Source organism: Somniosus microcephalus, chromosome 14 (assembly GCF_052327205.1).
Source record: "Somniosus microcephalus isolate GS21.2 chromosome 14, FLI_Smic_1.0, whole genome shotgun sequence".
Lineage (NCBI taxonomy): Eukaryota > Metazoa > Chordata > Chondrichthyes > Squaliformes > Somniosidae > Somniosus > Somniosus microcephalus.
The window spans coordinates 121288700-121309836 of NC_141000.1; the positions used below are offsets into that span (position 1 = coordinate 121288700).

The window sequence follows — 21137 nt, forward strand, 5'->3', positions numbered from 1 at the left end:
GGCCATTCGGCCCCTCGAGCCTGCTCCGGCATTCAATTAGATCACAGCTGATCATCGACCTCAACTCCACTTTCCCGCCCGATCTCTATATCCCTCGATTCCCCTAGAGTCCAAAAATCTATCTCTCTCAGCCTTGAATATACTCAACGACTCAGCATTCACAGCCCTTTGGGGCAGAGAATTCCAAAGATTCACAACCCTCTGAGTGAAGAAATTCCTCCTCATCTCAGTCTTAAATGGCCGACCCCTTATCTTGAGACTATGCCCCAGCCAGGGGAAACAACCTCTCAGCATCTACCCTGTCAATCCCCTTCAGAATCTTATATGTTTCAATGAGATCACCTCTCATTCTTCTAAACTCCAGAGAGTATCGGCCCATTCTACACAATCTCTCATCATAGGACAGCCCTCTCATCCCAGGAATCAATCTAGTGAACCTTCATTGCACCGCCTCCAAGGCAAGTATATCCTTCCTTAGATAAGGAGACCAAAACTGTGCACAGTACTCCAGGTGTGGTCTCACCAAGGCCCTGTACAATTGTAGCAAGACTTCCTTACTCTTATACTCCAACCCTAGATAAACACATGAGGGAGAAAAGGAATAGAAGATTATGCTGATAGGGTAACAGGAAGTAGGGTAGGAGGAGGCTTGTGTGGAGAATAAACACCATTGGCACCCCATCCACCACCTTAAACAGTCACTCCCTCCACCACCGGCGTACCGTGGCTGCAGTGTGTACAATCTACAAGATGCACTGCAGCAACTCGCCAAGGCTCCTTCAGCAGCACCTCCCAAACCCGTGACCTCTACCACCTAGAAAGACAAGGGCAGCAGACGCATGGGATCACCACCACCTCCAAGTCCTGACTTGGAAATATATCGGCCGTTCCTTCATCGTCACTGGGTCAAAATCCTGGAACTCCCTCCCTAACAGCACTGTGGGAGCACCTTCACCGCACGGACTGCAGCGGTTCAAGATGGTGGCTCACCACCACCTTCTCGAGGGCAATTAGGGATGGGCAATAAACGCCGGCCTTGCCAGCGACGCCCACATCCTGTGAACGAATAAAAAAAACCAGCACGACCAGTTGGGCTGAATGGCCTGTTTCTGTGCTGTAGACTTTGTGACATGCTTATTATCAAGAATCTCTCTGTATAATATCAATTATAATAGCTAATGAAACAGGCAATGCTAATGAAACAGGCAGACACTTATTTATGTGCACATTCTTTTGTTAAAACACTTCAAAATGAGTTTTCGCTTTCTGCTGTTGCCAATTTCGACATCCTGTACAAAATTGGCCCTTGGGGACACAATTCCTTCCTTTGGATCACAGTTTGTCATTAATCATCAGGCATTCAGCTCCTCTAACATTCATATTCAGAAAACCTGAATCTCTAAACGTTTATATCCAACTGGAATATATCTAGATGAAAATTGATGAATTAAACTCAAACTGCACCGAGGTTACAAATTGTGAAGCTTGGAAAAACGAGAAACGGTTTAAAGGGAAAGTATATTCTGCCTGAATTGCCCTACATTGCTGAATATTATGCCTGTTCTGTTGCTTCAGAAGTACTGGTTAGAAGCAGCCTTGAAGTAAACAGTTTCGACAGAATTCTCCCTTATATGAGCCAATACCTCAAGGAGACTTTGAAATGCTCCAATTGAAGTTTTCACAATGATGAAGTGAATTGACAAGCTGATGCAGAAAAATTAAGCACAAAGGCTCAAATCCAGGGTTTACAAGTTTAAAATAAGTAAATTGAATGTAAGAAGGTCCTATGTTTGACCTGTGTTGAGGTAGAAGGAGGCCATTCGGCCCATCGTGCTTGTGCCAGTTTTTTGGTAAAGCTATTCAATTAGTCTCATTCCGCCCCCCCCCCCCCCGTCTTTCCCCATAGCCCTGCAATATTTTTCCTCTTCAAGTCTTTATCCAATTCTCTTTGGAAAGTTACTATTGAATCTGCTTCCACCGCCCTTTCAGGCAGCGCATTCCAGATCACAACAACTCGCTGCGTAAAAAAATGTTTCCTCATGTCGCCTCTGGTTCTTTTGCCAATCACCTTAAGAAATAAGAGCAGGAGTAGACCATTCGGCCGCTCGAGCCTGCTCCGCCATTCAATAAGATCATGGCTGATCTTCGACCTCAACTCCACCTCCCCACCCTATCCCCATATCGCTTGATTCCCCAAGAGTCCAAAAATCTATCGATCTCTGTCTTGAATATACTCAACGACTGAGCATCTACAGCCCTCTGGGGGAGAGAATTCCAAAGATTCACCACCCTCTGAGTGAAGAAATTCTTCATCTCAGTCCTAAATGGCCAACCCCTTATCCTGAGACTATGCCCCCTAGTTCTAGACTCACCAGCCAGGGGAAACAATCTCTTAGCATCTACCATGTGAATCGCCCTCAGAATCTTATTTGTTTCAATGAGGTCACCTCTCATTCTTCTAAAGTCCACAGAGTATAGGCCCATTCTACACAATCTCTCATCATAGGACAACCCTCTCATCCCAGGAATCAATCTAGTGAACCTTAAATCTCTGTCCTCTGGTTACTGACCCTTCTGCCACTGGTAACAGTTTCTCCTTATTTATTCAGGATTTTGAACATTTTTTTAATCAAAACTTCTCTTAACCTTCTCTGCTCTAAGGAGACCAGGTAGCTGACCTTAGCCAGCAGAGGGAAATAAGTTACACTTCGCATCAATACCTCTGCTGTGGGTGTGACCTAGTGGTAGCATTCCTGTTTCCGCGTCAGAAAGTGAAGGGTTCGAGCCCTGCTACAGAAAACCCCGCTGAGTGGAGGCTAGAATATAGTGTCTAAATACTGGCTGATATCCAGTGGGGGATTCGTGTCTGGATAGAGTGACCACTGGCTCAGTGGTAGCATTCCCACGCTTCAGTCAGAAGGGTTGGGTTCGAACCCCACTACAGACAACACCGTGAGTGGAGACTGGGGCACTGACTCTGAATACTGGATTGACATTTAGCGGGGCACCTCACTATCTTGGAGATGGAGAAGATATGGGGTGGGTAGCTCAGCTAAGGGTCAAGTAGGATGCTGAGGTGGCGAGCAGATGGGTCAGCCTCAGACAGTGGCTGGGGATGGACTCATTGGCAAGGGAACAGAGTTTGTTGACAGAGACCTAGGCCAAGAAATTAGAGCGCGCCCAAAACTGGATCAAACTCCGCGGCTGAATGGATAGGCCTGAAGCGCGCACGATATTGGGCCTCAGGCCTCATTATCATCGAGCCAGCAAGCTGCGGACAATTAATGGGCGTCCTGTTGGGGCCACTGCCTGGAAGGTGGAGCGAGCGGGAGGCGGGGTAGCGATCGGGATCAGTGTTAGTTCGGATGGGGGCTGGGAGCAGTGACCAACAGCAGCCTGTGAGGTTGGGTGGAACACTCCTGCTCCTTCCGGCTCCACATTCAGGTAAGTATACTTTAAACGCTTACCTTGTTGGTTGCGGCCTGCAGCGGTCCCTTTAAGGACCGTCAGTTAGGCCACATGTGGACCTGGTTTTCCTAAACGCAGCCTGGCTAACCCAATATTGCAGAGGGGGCATCAAATGTGCATTAGGCGCCCTTATTTGATTACTGAAAAGAGCCTGATGCCTTTTTTCAGGCCCGATCCCTGGACACCTATTGTTTCTCTTACACCAACACGGTGGGCGACACACTTCCTGCTCACCGTTTTTGAGGGTTAGGAGGCCATTTAGTGCAAAAGGGGAGGTTCATTGATGCTGCAGCACCTCATTCTCAGCATTGTTGGCTGTGCAGCTGCCTCAACAACCATAAGAAGGACAAGGAGAATGAGCACTTATTTATAAATCCTCATGGCAGATCGCTGCCCCAGGGAGAGAGCCCGCAGGTTTTCCCATAAGCTTTGGAGGCATTGGGCTGGATTTTCCAAGCCCTGAGGAGGCGGGCATGGAGGCGGGACAGCCGGTAAAATCGGAGAAAGTGGGGGCGGATGGCAAACCCGTCCCATCCCGCCTCCGTGCCCTTTTGCCAGGAGACGGGAGGATGAGCAGCTTCGGGTCCCGTCTCCTGGAGGCGGGAAAGGCATTTAATCCTTTTAACTGCCTGTTAACAGGTAGTTAACAGGCAGAAAAAAGGATTAGTGCCATTTTACCTTCACAGGTGAAGGCTTCCCGACCTCGGAGAACCCTGTCGGGTTGGAGAAGACATGGAGGAGGTCTGCGGTGGTCAGAGGCACCTGGAGGTAAGGTGTAGAGGTGACTGATGGGTGCACGTGTGGAGTGGTAAGTATGTAAGGTGAGTGATAAGTTTAAAAAAGTGTTCACTTACCTTGTTTTCTTTCTACAGCCGTTAGCCGCGCTGGATTGGGAGAGCCGACATTCTCCTTGTCAATTTCACAGAATGGCTATTGGATCTTCCGATCCTACAGACATGTGAAATTTACAAAGTTGAAAAGTTTGATGAGTCCTCACCACAAAGGCTCATCAAACTAAAGAGAATGTCAGTGTTTGACAGCTTCACAGAGCTGTCAAACGCTGTCATTTCTTCTTTCAAGAAGTCTTGACAGATAGCACGTCTGATGTTGATGTGTTCTGTCAGTGACTTCCTCCCTAATTGGCCTGCTGAGCCCGCAGGGCGGGCTTAACAAGCTCAATCAGGGGAAAATCCCTCTGATTGGCCAGGTGAGGATGGAGGCGAGACATTGACACGACAAGCAGCTGTCCCGTCTCCAACTTGCCTCCATTCACAAAACCCAGCCCATTGCTTTTGGCGCTGGAGAGAAGGCGAGCAGTCCTGTACCCACCAACTGGCAGGAGGCCCTCGCCACAAGTCTGCTGCATTATGTGGAAGGAGGTGGCACACCACGTCACGGTCCACCCGTTCGGAAGCCCGGTTGTCCGGCTGCCCCCTCCCTCCCTCCTGTTCCTCATCTTCTTCCTCCTCATCCTCGTCCTCCTCCCTCTGCGGACCTGTTCCCATCTTTCTCGCTGCCTACGCTCCCTCTGCCGTAGATCCTGGAGGGCGAGGTGGCATGCCAGTACAGCCCCCATTAATCTTACCAAGTATTGCAGTTTGAATCTTTGAAGAATAAATGTAGCTATTTTGTACTTGCCACAAGACTCCTGATACAAAAGAACCTTGAAATTACTCAATGGAACTGTTGCAGTAGCTGAAACTAACAAAAAGCCACTGAAATTGCACTAGCCTGACAGGTACGAGTGATTACTGATGATCCCTTTAAATAATGTCCCTGCAGCCGGCTTCCTGCTGCTGCACGCCAGCTCTCCCTGTCGGCGTTTACTCCAGGCGGTGAGGTAAGTGGCTAAAAACAATTTGGGAAATCGGGCGTTCAGTGAGCGTTGCACACTCACTGACATCACAATCTCCCTGGCGTTGAGGTCCCCGGCGATAGCTGCTAAAGGCAGTGTTAGAGGGGTCCCGATTTGGCATGCGGCGTTGGATTCGCCTCACCCTGTAGGTACTGTTCTCAATGCCGCATTAGCGCACTGACGCTAAGGGGATGAATTTTTCCCCTTTGAGACATCCTGAGGTCATGAAAATCGCGATATAAATGCAAGTCTTTCTTTCTTTTATCTCTTGGAGCTGTGATGCAACAAGCTGCTAATCAGCACCAATTGTCTCTCCTCTCCTCCTATCCTGAAGACCCTCCTTCCTTGTTGCGGTGTGGTTCCATAGGCACCACAGCCAAGTGGGCATTTTAACATATCTGAGCCTGGGTAGTGAGTATTGGCGGGCTATTTGACTGCACGGGGCATCGCCTCTGATACTGACCTCAGCCGGTGTGCACACATGCGCAGCACCGGCGCAGGTCACTGGCCAGCAATTAATGGTGGAAGTTAATTCCTTTTCCCCTTCCATAATCTAACGGCACCGATGCCAAGGGATCAGGTCCGACAAATATTAAAAGGTACACTGCGTCTTTAAGGTAATTGATTCCTGACACATGTCTCCCTTCGCAGCACGGTCTCGAGAGGTTCGCTTTGATGTGTGTCGACACCTTTGTCTTTGAGTTAAATTACCTAAATTAACTGAATTATTCAAAATCGGAGCGGAATTAATGGTCCTGAGTCGTGACTGAGTTGGATGAAGAAACAAAAGTGATATTCAAATTCTGAGGATATCAGAGGAAGCTTTTATCCATTTCAGCAGAAAGTCCTTGTTTTATCTTAGTGTTATATTGTGGCATTACAACTTTGTTCTGTGATTGAAGCAGAACAGATTCAGCTTTGAGGAGGCTAAGTGCGGTGGTGATATTACAAAGACTTTATAGTGGCATTTTTACATTGGTCTATCAGAGGCAGGCATAAAGTACAACAACTTACATTTATATAGAGCCTTTAATGTAGTAAAATGCCTCAAGGCACTTCCACACTGGCTGGGGAGTCCTAGTCTCAGAATAAGGGGTCGGCCATTTAGGACTGAGATGAGGAGAAATATTTTCACTCAAAGCCTTGTGAATCTTTGGAATTCTCTACCCCAGAGAGCTGTGGATGCTCAGTCGTTGAGTATATTCAAGACTGAAAGCGATAGATTTTTGGATACTGAGGGAACCAAGAGACATGGGTATAGCACAGGAAAGTGAAGTTGAGGTAGAAGATCAGCCATGATCTTATTGAATGGCGAAGCAGGCTCGAGGGGCCGAATGTAGAGAGAGGTGGAGAGGTTTATGGAGGAATTTTTAAAAAATATATTATTCGTTCATGGGTTGTGGGCATCGCTGGCAAGGCCAGCATTTATTGTCCATCCCTAGTTGCCTTTGAGAAAGTGGTGGTGAGCCACCTTCTTGAACCACTGCAGTCCGTGTGGTGAAGGTACACCCACAGTGCTGTTAGGGAGGGAGTTCCAGGATTTTGACCCAGCGACGATGAAGGATTGGTGATATATTTCCAAGTCAGGATGGTGTGTGACTTGAAGGAGAATTTGGAGGTGATGGTGTTCCCATGCGCCTGCTGCCCTTGTCCTTCTAGGTGGAAGAGATCGCGGGTTTGGGAGTTGCTGCCGAAGAAGCCTTGGCGAGTTGAGTTGCTGCAGTGCATCTTGTAGATGGTACACACTGCAGCCACGGTACACCGGTGGTGGAGGGAGTGAATGTTTAAGGTGGTGGATGGGGTGCCAATCAAGCGGGCTGCTTTGTCCTGGATGGTGTAGATCTCCTTGTGTTGTTGGAGCTGCACTCATCCAGGCAAGTGGAGAGTATTCCATCAGACTCCTGACTTGTGCCTTGTAGATGGTGGAAAGGCTTTTGGTGAGTCAGGAGGTGAGACACTCGACACATAATACCTAGCCCCTGACCTGCTCTGGTTGCCACAGTATTTATGTGGCTGGTCCAGTTAAGTTTCTGGTCAATTCCAGAGCTTAGGACCTAGACAGCTGAAGGCACGGCCGCCAATGGTGGAGCGATTAAAATCAAGAGGCCAGAATTGGAGGAGTGCAGTTATCTCAGAGGGTTGTAGGACTGGAGGTGGTTACAGAGATAGGGAGGGGGTGAGGCCATGGAGGGATTTGAAAACAAGGATGAGAATTTTTAAATCGACGTCCATCACCGGCAATCAATCTAAAGGAGATGAAATCTGCACCTCAGAAGGTATCTGAGGCTTAACCTTTTGTGGGTCCCGAGAGCATTCGTAACCAGCAGCGCAAAGTGCCAGACTGGTAGAACGCTGGTAAAGATAAGAAGGAAAAGCAGGTCTGGGCCTGAGAGTCATCCCGATAATATAAATCGTACATTCAGTCAGCACATCTGGGTTCCATTGCGTATTTGGCTACTCTCCAGTGAGTTGTGCGTGATTGTGTACTGTGAGAAAGAAAGTATGTTGAGAGAGAGAGAGAGAGAAAGAAAGGATGGAGAGAGAGGGAGCGAGGGAGTGAGAGAGAGGAAGGAGAGAGAGAGGGCGAGAGAGAGAGAAAAAGGAGAGAGAGAGAGGGCTAGAGGGAGAGAGAGAGAGAAAGAAAAAGATGGAGAGAAAGGATGGAGAGAGAGAAAATGAGAGAGAAAGAAAGAGGATGGAGAAGAAAGAGAGGGTGGAGAGAGAGAGAAAGAGAGTGAGAAAGAGCGAAACAGAAAGGGAGAAGAGAAAGTGAGAGAGAAAGAGCGAAACAGAAAGAGAAGAGGAGAGTGAGAAAGAGCGAAACAGTAAGAGAGAAGAGAAGGAGAGAGAGACAGCCACACACTGTGACAGCCTGTCTCCCTCCATCCCACTAATCCCTCTCTATGACAGATGTTTTAACTCTCAGGCTGAGAATGAGACAGAATTAATCCGTGATCGGTTGCCAAATGTCAGCAGTGCACCAGATTATAATGTCAGGCTGAATTGTAACCCTGTTTGACGTCTATTGTGTGAATGAAATCCTCTGAAAGGAGTTGCTGATTTGGAAATGGATCTCCCATCTCATCTATTTCTCCTCTCCATATCTCGACATGACGTGTTTATATGCCTTGACTGAATTATCGCTGTGTTTCCCATATCCATTATTACTTTTATTATTTTTAAAAAGATTAAATCAAACCCCCCTCTGGTCGTAAGCTCTGAAGGACAGAAGGGACATAAACAAAGAAAACGTCAGTGGGTGAAAGCCAACTCGCGGAATGCTGCGGTGCTGCCAGGGTGGCGTCGCGCAGGACCCTCCCGGAGCCCTGGCGACGGTACATGGTAGGACCCATACCGCTGGCCAATGCTGCCTCAAATCCACGGCAGCAAGTTAAAAGAAAGCCATGCGTTTTACGGTGCCCCGTCTCAAATTACACAGAATTTCATGGACACAGAACCAGGCCATTCAGCTCAACAGGCCTGTGCCGGTGTTTATAAAGCCTCGTCCCACCTCACTTCATCTCAACTTATCAACATCTACCAAACGTACATCCCAAAGTGGCGCATATGCACTGAATTGCTTTGAAGTTCACCGGCTGCTGTTATTTACCAGAACGGTTCTGGGGATGGGGGGATCTTAGCTACAAGGACAGGTTGGAGACGCTGGATTTGTTTTCATTAGAGCAAAGGAGGTTAAGGGGTGATCGAGGTGTACAAGATTATGACGGGTTTGGATAGGCTAGATGGGGATAGGCTGTTCCCATTAGTTGATGGTACAAGGACTAGGGGACACAGATTTAAGGTTTTGGGCAAGAGATTCAGGGGGGATGTGAGGAAAAACTTTATTACACAGCGAGTGGTGAGGACCTGGAACTGGCTGGCGATGGAATTGGTGGAAGCGGAGACACTCAATGTTTTCAAGGGGAGACTGGATAGGCATTAGAGGGAAATAAACTTGCAGGGCTACGGGGATAGAGCGGGGGAATGGAACTGACTGGATTGCTCTACAGATTCCGGCGTGGACTCGATGGGCCGAATGGCCTCCTTCTGTGCCATTATGACTATGACTATGTGAGCAAATGCGACGGCCATTTCAGGCAGTTGTTCCATCCATGCTACAAATCCTTTGAGCGACGATTGATTGTGCTGAGCGTGCTCTCCATGAGGATAGCACGTCCCACTGTATGAACAGCGAATGGGACCAGAGGCCAGGTGGAAGTAAAAGATCCCATGACACTAATTAGAAGGAGAGCAGGGGACTTCTCTTCAACACTTATCCCTCAATCACCATCACTAAAACAGATTTTCCACTGAACTATTTGAAGAGGAGCAGAAGAATTCTCCCAGCGTCCTGGCCAATATTTATCCTTCAATATATTATCTGCATCTCATTGCTGCTTGTGGGAGCTTGCTGTGCGCAAATTGGCTGCCACGTTTCCTACATCAGTGACTACACTTCAAAGGTACTTCATTGGCTGTAAAGCGCTTTGGGACACCCTGAGGGCATGATAGGCGCTATATAAATGCAAGTCTTTTCTTGTGACTTAATTGCTTGTGCATTTTGAAATTGGTCCTCATTGCTTTCAAAATGGCATATCACCCATGGTTAATACAGCAAAATATTTGTTAATTGTCAGCCAATAAAGGAAAGGGCAGTGTCAATTTATATTATGAAGAATGACACTATTTATAACATAAGAAAATAAGAAATAGGAGCAGGAGTAGGCCATCTGGCCCCTTGAGCCTGCCCCGCCATTCATTAAGATCAAGGCTGATCTTCAACCTCAACTCCACTTGCCCGCCCTACCCCCATATCCCTTGACTCTTTGCACAGTGGGAGAGTGGGAGGGGAGTTATAGCCTATCTTAGCTCTGTCTCTCACAATGTGTGTGTGAGGGACAGTGATACTGTTTATAACATCCCTAACCCCTCAGCATCCAGGGCAATGAGCATTTGGCAGAGTTGCATCAGAGTGGACCTATGTAGTGATGGAAAGGAACTAATTGTACCTCGTTCCTATCTGCTTGCAGTTCAACCACACATAACCCTCCTGAAGAATGAGACTGCAACAGAGAATGGCCGTGTGGTAATCACCTGTGACGCAGATGGAGACCCTACACCAGCAATCTTCTGGAGTAGGGTTGGCAACGGAAGCAGTTTTCTAGAAGAAGAAAAGGTAAGGAGAGTGTAATTGATTTATGAGATGGAAGGGGCTAAACAATTTTTCTTCTCTTATTCCCTCTTGTTTCCCCACACACCCGCCCCCCCCCCACCAAACTTTTGTTCTCAATCATTTCTGTTGGGAATCTTTCTCCTGCCGGGATCTGTGAGTGCTCTTATTATAAGAAGGAATCTAGTTTCTCTTCTTCACTCACGTTGATTATGGTCGCCTTGGCAAGGCAGTAGGATCCTCTCTCTGCTGGGAACTCACTTTGAAGTAAGCGCTAATATTTTGTTTTGAATTGGCAGCTCATTGGCAGTTAACTTGTAACAACGGGGCAATTTTAACCCCCAAAAAAGGGTGGGTTTGGGTCGGTTGAGAGGTTAAAGTGTTAGAAATCTGAATTCCTACCCCAAGTCTTTCCACTCTACCTGCAGAATCCTGCCTGCCTTGCCAACTCCTCGCGATCAGACACCATCCGCCCCTCACCACGACCCTTCCGATTCCCCCCGCCCCCCGACCTCTCTCTGGTCTCACCCCCGCCCCACCCCCGGCCTCCGATCTTCCCCGGCCTCCGACCACCCGCCACGAGGCCTCCGATCTCACCCCCACCCCCCCCGGCCTCCGATCACCCCCCCCACCATGAAGCCTCCGATCTCCGATCCCCCCTCCTGACCACCCCAACCTCCAACCCCCAGCCACCGACGCACCCCCCCCCCCCCGCCACCTCAAGCCTCTGATCCCTCTCTCCCTCCTCTCTACCCTCAATCTGGCTGGCTGCGGGCGGGAAACAGAGAAAAAAATGATAATCAGGCCCTGCCGTTAAAATTGGCAGGGCTTGAGCGAAATCCATTCTCCCGGGATTCCAGCCACCCCACCCCGCTCCCTCCCCACCGCCGATTTAAAATCCTGCCCATGACTGCAGAGAGATGGATCATTTTTTGTTGGGTTAGGGTATCAAGGGATAAAGGCGGATAAACAAAGTTGAGGTAAACATATGAACATACGACAATGACTGACAGGTAAAGACCCTCTGGTCCATCGAGCCTGTGCCACACAATTGTGATACCTTGTGTATCGCAACATATATTTTTTATTCGTTCATAGGATGTGGGCGTTGCTGGCAAGGCCAGCATTTATTGCCCATCCCTAATTGCCCTTGAGAAGGTGGTGGTGAGCAGCCTTCTTGAACTGCTGCAGTCCGTGTGTTGAAGGTGCTCCCACAGTGCTGTTAGGGAGGGAGTTCCAGAATTCTGACCCAGCGACGATGAAATTTCGACGATATACCTCTAAGTCAGGATGGTGTGTGAGTTGGAGGGGAACTTGGAAGTGGTGGTGTTCGCATATGCCTGCTGCCCTTGTCCTTCTAGGTGAATTTATAATGGGGAACAAAGAAATGGCTGACCAATTAAATACATACTTTGGTTCTGTCTTCACAAAGGAGGACACAAATAACCTCCCAGAGATGTCGGGGAACATAGGGTCCAATGAGATGGAGGAATTGAATGAAATCAGTATTTGTAGGGAAATGGTGTTCGGGGAATTGACGGGATTGAAGGCCGATAAATCCCAAGGGCCTGATAATCTACATCCTAGAGTACTTAAGGAAGTGGCCCTAGAAATAGTAGATGCATTGCTGGTCATCTTCCAAAATTCTATAGACTCTGGAACAGTTCCCATGGATTGGAGGATAGCTAATGTAACCCCACTATTCAAAAAAGGTGGTAGAGAGAAAACGGGGAATTATAGACTGGTAAGTCTAACATCGGTAGTGGGGAAAATGCTAGAGTCCATTATAAAAGATGTAATAGCAGAGCACTTGGAAAACAGTGACAGGATCGGACAAAGTCAACATGGATTTACAAAAGGTAAATCATGCTTGACTAATCTACTGGAACTTTTTGAGGATGTAACTGGTAGAATAGATAAGGGAGAACCAGTGGATGTGGTGTATTTGGACTTTCAGAATGCTTTTGATAAGTTCCCGCATAAGAGATAAGCGTGCAAAGTTAAAGCACAAGAGATTGGGGGTAAGTACTGTCTTGGATAGAGAACTGGTTGGCAGACAGGAAGCAAAGAGTTGGAATAAACGGGTCTTTTTCCGAGTGGCAGGCAGTGACTAGTGGGGTACCGCAGGGATTGGTGCAAGGACCCCAGTTATTCACATTATATATTAATGATCTAGACAAGGGAACTAGATGTAATATCTCCAAGTTTGCAGATGACACAAAGCTGGTTGGGCGTGTGTGCTGTGAGGAGGATGCAGAGAAACTCCAGTATGATTTGGACAGGTTGGGTGATTGGGCAGATGCATGGCAAATGCAGTATAATGTGGAAAAATGCAAGGTTATCCAATACGGTGGCAAAAACAGGAAGACAGATTATTATCTGTACAGCAATAGATTGAGAAAAGGGGAAGTGCAACAAGACCTGGGTGTCCTTGTGCACCAGTCGCTGAAGGTAAGCATGCAGGTGCAGCAGGCAGTTAAGAAGGCAAATGGTATGTTGGCCTTCATAGCGAGAGGATTCGAGTAAGGATGTCTTGCTGCAGTTGTACAGGGCCTTGTTGAGACCACACCTGGAGTATTGTGTGCAGTTTTGGTCACCTTATCTGATGAAGGATGTTCTTGCCATGGAGAGAGTGCAGCGAAGATTCACCAGACTGATACCTGGGATGGCAGGAATGACGTATGAGGAGAGATTGGGTCGATTAGGCTTATATTCACTAGAGTTTAGAAGAATGAGAGGGGATCTCATTGAAACTTATAAAATTCTAACAGGACTAGACAGACTAGATGCAGGAAGGATGTTCCCGATGGCGGGGGAGTCCAGAATCAGGGGTCACAATCTAAGGATAAGGGGTAAGCCATTTAGGACTGAGAAGAGGAGGAATTTCTTCACCCAGAGAGTGGTGAACCTGTGGAATTTACTACCACACAAGGCAGTTGAGGCCAATTCATTAAATATATTCAAGAAGGAGTTTAATATCTTTCTTAAGGCTAAAGGGATCAAGGGATATGGGGAGAAAGCAGGGACAGGGTACTGAATTTGGATGATCAGCCATGATCTCATTAAATGGCAGAACAGGCTCGAGGGGCCGAATGACTTACTCCTGCTCCTATCTTCTATGGAAGTGGTTGCAGGTTTGGGACGTGCTGTCGAAGAAGCCTTGGTGAGTTGCTGCAGTGCAGCCACGGTGCGCCAATGGTGGAGGGAGTGAATGCTTAAGGTGGTGGATGGGGTTCCAATCAAGCAGGCTGCTTTGTCCTGGGTGGTGTTGAGCTTCTTGAGTGTTGTTGGAGCTGCACTCATCCAGGCAAGTGGAGAGCATTCCATCGCACTCCTGACTTGTGACTTGTAGATGGTGGAAAGGCTTTGGGGAGTCAGGAGGTGAGACACTCGCCTTAGAATACCTAGCCTTTGACCTACTCTTGTAGCCACAGTGTTTATGTGTATGGCCCAGTTAAGTTTGTGGTCAATGGTGACCCCCCAGGATGTTGATAGTGTGGGATTCGGCGATGGTCATGCCGTTGAATGTCAAGGGGCAGTGGTTAGACTCTCGCTTGTTGGAGATAGTCATTGCCTGGCACTTGTGTGGCGCGAATTTTACCTACCACTGATCAGCCCAAGCCTGAATGTCGTCCAGGTCTTGCTACATGCGGGCACAGACGGCTTCATTATCTGAGGATACACTCCACCCCAACTGAAACCATGTGATCTCCTGGGAGAAGCTAAAAACAGATAAAAACCCAGGCCAATTTGGGGGAGAAAAATCTGGGAAATTCCTCTCCGACCCATCTAGGCGATCAAAACTAGTCCGGGAGATCACACTGGCACTGAATTCCCTGCAGTACCTACCTTCTGTAAGAGGTGATCTCCGCCCCAGCCAGAAACAGGGCCAGCTCTCGCTTGAAGGAATTCAACAAATCAGCATCCGCCGCTGAGCGGGCGACCTGCTCCAGAGGTCCACTATTCTCGGGGAAAAGAACCACCTCCTGACATCTCACCTAGATCTGGCCTTAAACAACTCAAAATTAGTGACCCCTGGTCCTCCCTAACCTATTTAATTGAAACAAACTGTCAACTGGAACACAATCTATTCCCTTCATCATCCTATAAGCCTCAATCAGATTCCCCCTAAGTCTACGCTTCTCCAAAGTGTAGAGCCCCAACTCTTTGAGCCTATCTTGATATGTTGAGCATTTGCCCTGCCCACAGGCATAACACTGCACTTATCTCAGTTATACATCATTTCCCACTCATGAGCCCAAATTCCCAACACATTAAGATCTGCCTGAAGCAGACGAGCGTCGTCTACAGTCCTGACACTCGCACAGATCTTGGTATCATCTGCAAATCGTGCCCCCAACACCTACATCCAGATCATTAATAATAATAGCAAAGAGCAACGGTCCCAACACTGATCCCTGCGGGACACCACTGGTGACCGGTCTCCAGACAGATCCAAATCCATCCATAACTACTTTTTGCCTACGTCCTGCCAGCCAGTTCTCAATCCAGCTCACTATATTACCACTAATGCCAGATGCTTCGATCTTATAGAGAGGTCTCTTGTGTGGTACCTTATCAAAAGCTTTTTGGAAATCTAAGTAGACAGTATCTACTGGACTTCCCTCATCCACCAGCTTTGTAACTTCTTCGAAAAACAAAATTAGATTTTTAAGACATGACCTTTTTATGAAGCTATGTTGGGTGTCCCACAGATCTGTCAGCAGGCTCAAGAGGCTGAATGGCCCATTCCTGTTCCTAGCAACCCTTTAAAAGAAACAGCAGCTGGGAGGGGGAGAAAGCTTTAAGCCTTCCATACTGATACGACACTGAAGGACATGTGGAGAATATAGACAGTTGAATGGATGTAGACTTGCTGGAGAAGTTTGTTCATGAATTTCATGTTCAAGGGCAATTTCTGAAGTAGGAACGTAGGAATTGCTAGAGGAAAATAGACCAAGATCCATCTAGTTGACCTTCTACTAGATAGTCCTGGTAGTCACATGATACATTGATAAAGGAGTTGTTGACTAACCACAGCGCTCAATCTCTAGCAATGAGTCTACAACAGATCCAGAGATGAGGCGAGGAAAAAAAACCCCAGTGATGGAGAGCAATGGGAACCATAGGTCCAAAGTCACCTGTTCCTCTCAAGCTTGCAACACTTTCCAAATGTCATGACTCAAATTTCTGCTGGCCTGGAACCAGCCTGTGGAAAGGAGACAGCTAAGACCTGGGCCAGCATTCTTTGCTATTTGCCTTTTAACATGGAGGCGTCAGGCCCATAAGATTAATAAGCCTTTTCAAATGAAGTTTTAATCATCAGCAAAGAGAACATCCTGGGCGGGGGAGATTTTCCATGGGGTAAAGGGGGGCGTTCTCTCAATCTTCCACTGTAACTTATGTAGAAAACCTGGAGAAGCAGCGTAAGCGGCCGTCGATACTGCTTCTCTGAGGTTTCCACTGAATTTGTGGTGGGAGATCAGGAAATCCCTCAGACACATTTTGCCCCCCATATCTGCATGGGAACGTTAGGAACAGGAGGAGGCCATTCAGCCCCTCGAGCCATTCAATTAGATCATGGCTGATCCGTACCTCAACTCCATTTTACTCGCCTTTTCTCCATATCCCTTGATACCCTTACCCAACAAAAATCAATCACTCTCAGTCTTGAAGGCTCCAACTGACCCCCCCAGCATCCACAGCCATTTGGGGGAGTGAAGTCCAGATTTCCACTACCCTTTGTGTGAAAAGGTACCGACGTAATAAAACTCACTACACACTTGGTTTGAACATAAAGCAAGGCTTTAATCAACTTGTTTCAGAACATGGAGGTCTAGTTGTATCCACTAGTTCCTTGTCTTACAAAATGTCCCTGGCAAGCTGGGGCCAACGCTCGAGTATTTATACTCCTTGGACGGCGCCACCAGCTGGCCGTCCGTTGTTATTTCATAGGCAGTTTCTCGATGATGAAATTTATGACAGGTACTACTTGATTTCAATTCTAAACGTCCTAGGACTAATTTTAAGATTATGGTATCTTGTTCTGGATTCCCTTTGAATAGCTTCTCTGTTGCTACCCTTTATCAAGTTAAAGACCTTGGTTAGACCACCCCTCAACCCAAGGGAATGCAAGCCTAGTCTGTGCAACCTGCCCTCATTATTTAACTCTAAGTCCTGGTATCATTCTGGTGAATCTGCGCTCTACCCCTCCAAGGGCAATATATCTTTGCAGAACGCAAAACTGAATGCAGTACTCCAGATGTGGTCTGACATAGAAACATAGAAACATAGAAAAATAGGAGCAGGAGTAGGCCATTCGGCACTTCAAGCCTGCTCTGCCATTCAATATGATCATGGCTGATCCTTTATCTCAATACCATATTCCTGCTCTCTCCCCATACCCCTTGATTCTTTTTGTGTCTAGAAATCTATCTATCTCCTTCTTAAATATATTCAGTGACTTGGCCTCCACAGCCTTCTGGGGCAGTGAATTCCACAGGTTCACCACCCTCTGAGTGAAGAAATTTCTCCTCATCTCAGTCCTAAATGTCCTACCCAGTATCCTGAGACTGTGACCCCTTCGTTCTAGAGACCCAGCCAGGGTAAACATCCTCCCTGCATCCAGTCTGTCTAGCCCTGTCAGAATTTTATACATTTCAATGAGATCCCCTCTCATTCTTCTAAACTCTAGTGAATACAGACCTAGTCGACCCAATCTCTCCTCATACGATAGTCCTACCATCCCAGGAATCAGTCTGGTGAACCTTCGCTGCACTCCCTCTATGGCAAGTACATCCTTTCTTAGGTAAGGAGACCAAAACTGCACACAGTACTCCAGGTGTGGTCTCACCAAGGCCTTGTATAACTGTAGTAAGACATCCTTGCTCCTGTACTCAAATCCTCTTGTAATGAAGGCTAACATACCATTTGCCTTCCTAACTGCTTGCTGCACCTGCATGTTTGCTTTCAGTGACTGGTGTACAAGGACACCCAGGTCCCTTTGTACATCAACATTTCCCAATCTATCAGCATTTAAATAATACTCTGCCTTTCTGTTTTTTCTACCGAAGTGGATAACTTCACATTTATCCACGTGATACTGCATCTGCCATGTATTTGCCCACTCACTCAACTTGTCTAAATCTTTGCATCCTCGTCACAACTCACAATTCCACCTAGTTTCGTGTCATCAGCAAACTTGGAAATATTACATTTGGTTCCCTCATCCAAATCATTGATATATATTGTGAATAGCTGGGGCCCAAGTACTGATCCCTGTGGTACCGCACTAGTCACCGCCTGCCACCCCGAAAAAGACCCATTTATTCCTACGCTCTGTTTCCTGTCTGTTAACCAATTTTCAATCCATGACCAAGGTTCTATACAACTGAAGCATCGCTGCCTCAACTTTGAATTCCAGTCCCCTGGAGATAAATGTCTTTTTGATTGCTTTTGCTATCTCTTTCTATCATGTCTATATTGTTGTGAAAAAAAAACTTGCAGCTAGACAATATAGAGAACGTATTTATGTGGGGATAATAAACACTGCACTTATAGTACAGTGCTGTCACCACAGGGAAGCCCTACCTCAAATGCCAGGGATATCGGACAAACAAGGAAGAGCAAATGCCTCTGGGAGGATTCATGAGGCACTTTACTTCCCTGTGTTTCTCTTTTTCCCTTTTTTTGACCTGGTGGGACAACCACCGACTTCGAACCCAGCCAGAATCGTGAAACCTTTGTGCCTGTCATTTTGAGATTGCGTTTGCAAGTTTTCAATAACTGTGCCAGTCTTGCCCATATGAGGTTGTATTGATGTTGCCACCTGCCTCTAGCCCTGGAGCACGGGAAGCTGCAGTATACGCTTGTTCATAGAATCATACCGCACAGAGGGAGGCCATTCGGCCCATCGTGCCTGTGCTGGTTCTTTGAAAGAGCTCTCCAATTAGTCCCACTCACCCCATCTCTTTCTCCACAGCCCTGTACTTTTTTCCTGTCGAAGTCTTCTTCTTCATCCATCTGGGGCTCTCTTGCCGTGTCGGAGCTCCGAGTAGAATGCTTGTTTTGGAAATTGATGCAGACAAACTGTGCACAAAGGCTCAAATCCATGGTTTACAAATTTAAAATTATAAATTGGATGTAAGAAGTAGAATCAGGCGGAAGGTCCTACATTCAATCTCTATTGAGGTATACCACACAGAAGGAGGCCATTCGGCCCATCGTGCCTGTGCCGGCTCTTTGGCAGTGCTATCCAATTAGTCCCACTCCCCCTGCTCTTTCTTCATAGCCCTGTAAATTTTTCCCTTCAAGTATTTATCCAATTCCTTTTTGAAAGTTACTAGTGAATCTGCTTCCACCGCCCTTTCAGGCAGCGCGTTCCAGATCATAACAATTCGCTGGTTCTTCTGCCAATTATCTTCAATTTATGCCCTCTGGTTATCAACCTTCCTGCCTCGGGACTATTTCTCCCGATCTACTCCATCAAAACTCCGCATAATTTTGAACACCTCTGTTAAATCTCCCCTTAGCCTTCTCTGCTCTAAGGAGAACAATCCCAGCTTCTCCAGTCTCTCCTCACAAATGTCCTCTGCGCCCTCTCCAAGGCCTTGACATCCTTGGAAGCAATTCTGCAGTTTAAACAGCAATTTAAGAGACAAATATATAAACCTATTGTTTACCAGCAAGTAGAAATCTAATTGTTTACCAGTCAGAAATTTATAATCTCTGCTGCCTGCCTTGTGCATTTTATCTTAAAAATCGCTTGGAGCAAGAAATATCCATTAAGGACAAGAGTATTTATTTATACAGGGACAATACAGTGTGCAGGTAATAGACAATGTCGGGCCCAAATAAGGCAAATATAAAGAAAAACACAATACTTCAGGCAAGTCTCTATTTCATGATCCTCAAACAGCTGATTCCAGCATTATCTCCTTCACAATCACATACGTGCCTTGTAAGGTTTAGTAGAAAGATGCCCATATGATGCTTTAATGTCACTTAATACCAATTTTAGAGCTTAGCTTCTGACCCCCATATCCTCGCCATCACCAAGGCCCCCAATTCCACCTCCGTAACATCGCCCGTCTCCGCTCCTGCCTCAGCTCATCTGCTGCTGAAACCCTCGTCTGTGCTTTTGTTACCTTCAGACTATTCCAACGCTCTCCTGGCCAGCCTTCCATCTTCCACCCTTCGTAAACTTGAGCTCATCCAAAACTCGGCTGTGAATATCCAACTCGCACCAAGTCCCGTTCACCCATCACCGCCCCCCCCCCCCCCCACCGTGCTCACTGGCCTACATTGGCTCCCGGTCCAGCAATGCCTATATTTTAAAATTCTCATCCTCGTGATCAAATCTCTCCATGTCCTCGCCCCTCCCTATCTCTGTAATCTCAACCAGCCCTACAACCCTCAAAGACATCTGCACTCCTCCACTTCTGGCCTCTTGCGCATTCCAATTTACTTCGCACCACCTTTGGCGGCCGTGCCTTCAGCTGTCTATGCTCTGAGCTCTGGAATTCACTCCCAAAACCTCTCTGCCTCTCTACCTCTCTCTCCTCCTTTAAGACGCTGCTTAAAACCTACCTCCTCGCCGAATGTCTCGTTCTTTGGCTTGGTATCAACTTTTGTCTGATTGCGCCTTGGGGGCGTTTTGAACCACGTTCAAAGCGCAATATAAATGCAGGTTGCTGTTGTGGAATAGCCCGCTGCCTGGCCTCGCATGTGACGGACGACCACTTGGTGGAGGTACCAGAGAGCTGTGAGCAAGCACCGCAGCAACCCTCACTGCCTTTAGGAGGGAAATGGAGAAAATAAAAAAATTACTGTTAAGAGGATTTAAAGGAATGCATAGATAATTGCGAGAAGTCTGCAGGACGCTGTTGGGTGCAATTATTCTCTAGCCTGACAAAGCTTTAGGAAGCTCACTCTTTAAGTAGGGCAGATGGAAGCTATGTTATTTTCATACTTGTAAACAAGCATGACTTCTGTAATGGTTACTCTCAGCTAACAGCGGGTGGAAGCCAATTAACATCGAGAGAACACAGCAGGTAGCGAGAGTAGCTACACTTTGAGAGAAGTTCGACAGCTCTGTTGTGGAGATTAGGAGTCTTTTTTAAGACGCGCTGCTCATTCTAATCTCCAGTAAATTGCCACAACAGACAGCAGCCACAGTGACCCGCAGTCGAGGCCCCTGATTGGAATTTTTTTCCCAATTTTCTCACCCGTTCAGTTAATTGTTATTGGCCCAGCTTTTACAGGGCCTATGACAGTGTATGCGCAGTGTCCGCGGCCGTAAGTGCCCCGCAAGTTCCGGGTCTCCGAGTGCACTGCGCATGTGCAAAAAACCCGGAACTTGCGGTCTGTCCGGGAAGTGGACATTCGCTGGCGGAGAGTCGGGCTATTTGCTATTTGCCCAACAACTGCCCAACGAATGCCCATAAAACCCTTACACCTTGTAAACCAGGCCTAGGGCCTTCTTTCACCAGCATAAGGCTTTGAATAAATATTAAAATACATTTTTAAAAATCATTTAAACATTCAAATAACCTTTAAAATTAGTTTAGGTTATTTAAAAATGTTTACATTTATTTTTTCAAAAAATTACATTTTTGTTTTAAATGTTTAATTAAATTATATCTT

At 47.0% G+C, this 21137-nt stretch overlaps 1 protein-coding gene across 3 annotated transcripts in view; it reads left to right on the plus strand.

Annotated features, from left to right (window-relative positions):
• ncam2a (neural cell adhesion molecule 2a) overlaps window positions 1-21137 on the plus strand; it is a 659443-nt gene that overhangs the window by 171563 nt on the left and 466743 nt on the right. For all 3 annotated transcript variants that reach the window (XM_086007257.1, XM_086007258.1, XM_086007256.1), the window contains one exon: window positions 10354-10499. In XM_086007257.1, coding sequence (XP_085863383.1) covers window positions 10354-10499 — 146 coding nt within the window. The remainder of the gene's footprint in view (window positions 1-10353; window positions 10500-21137) is intronic.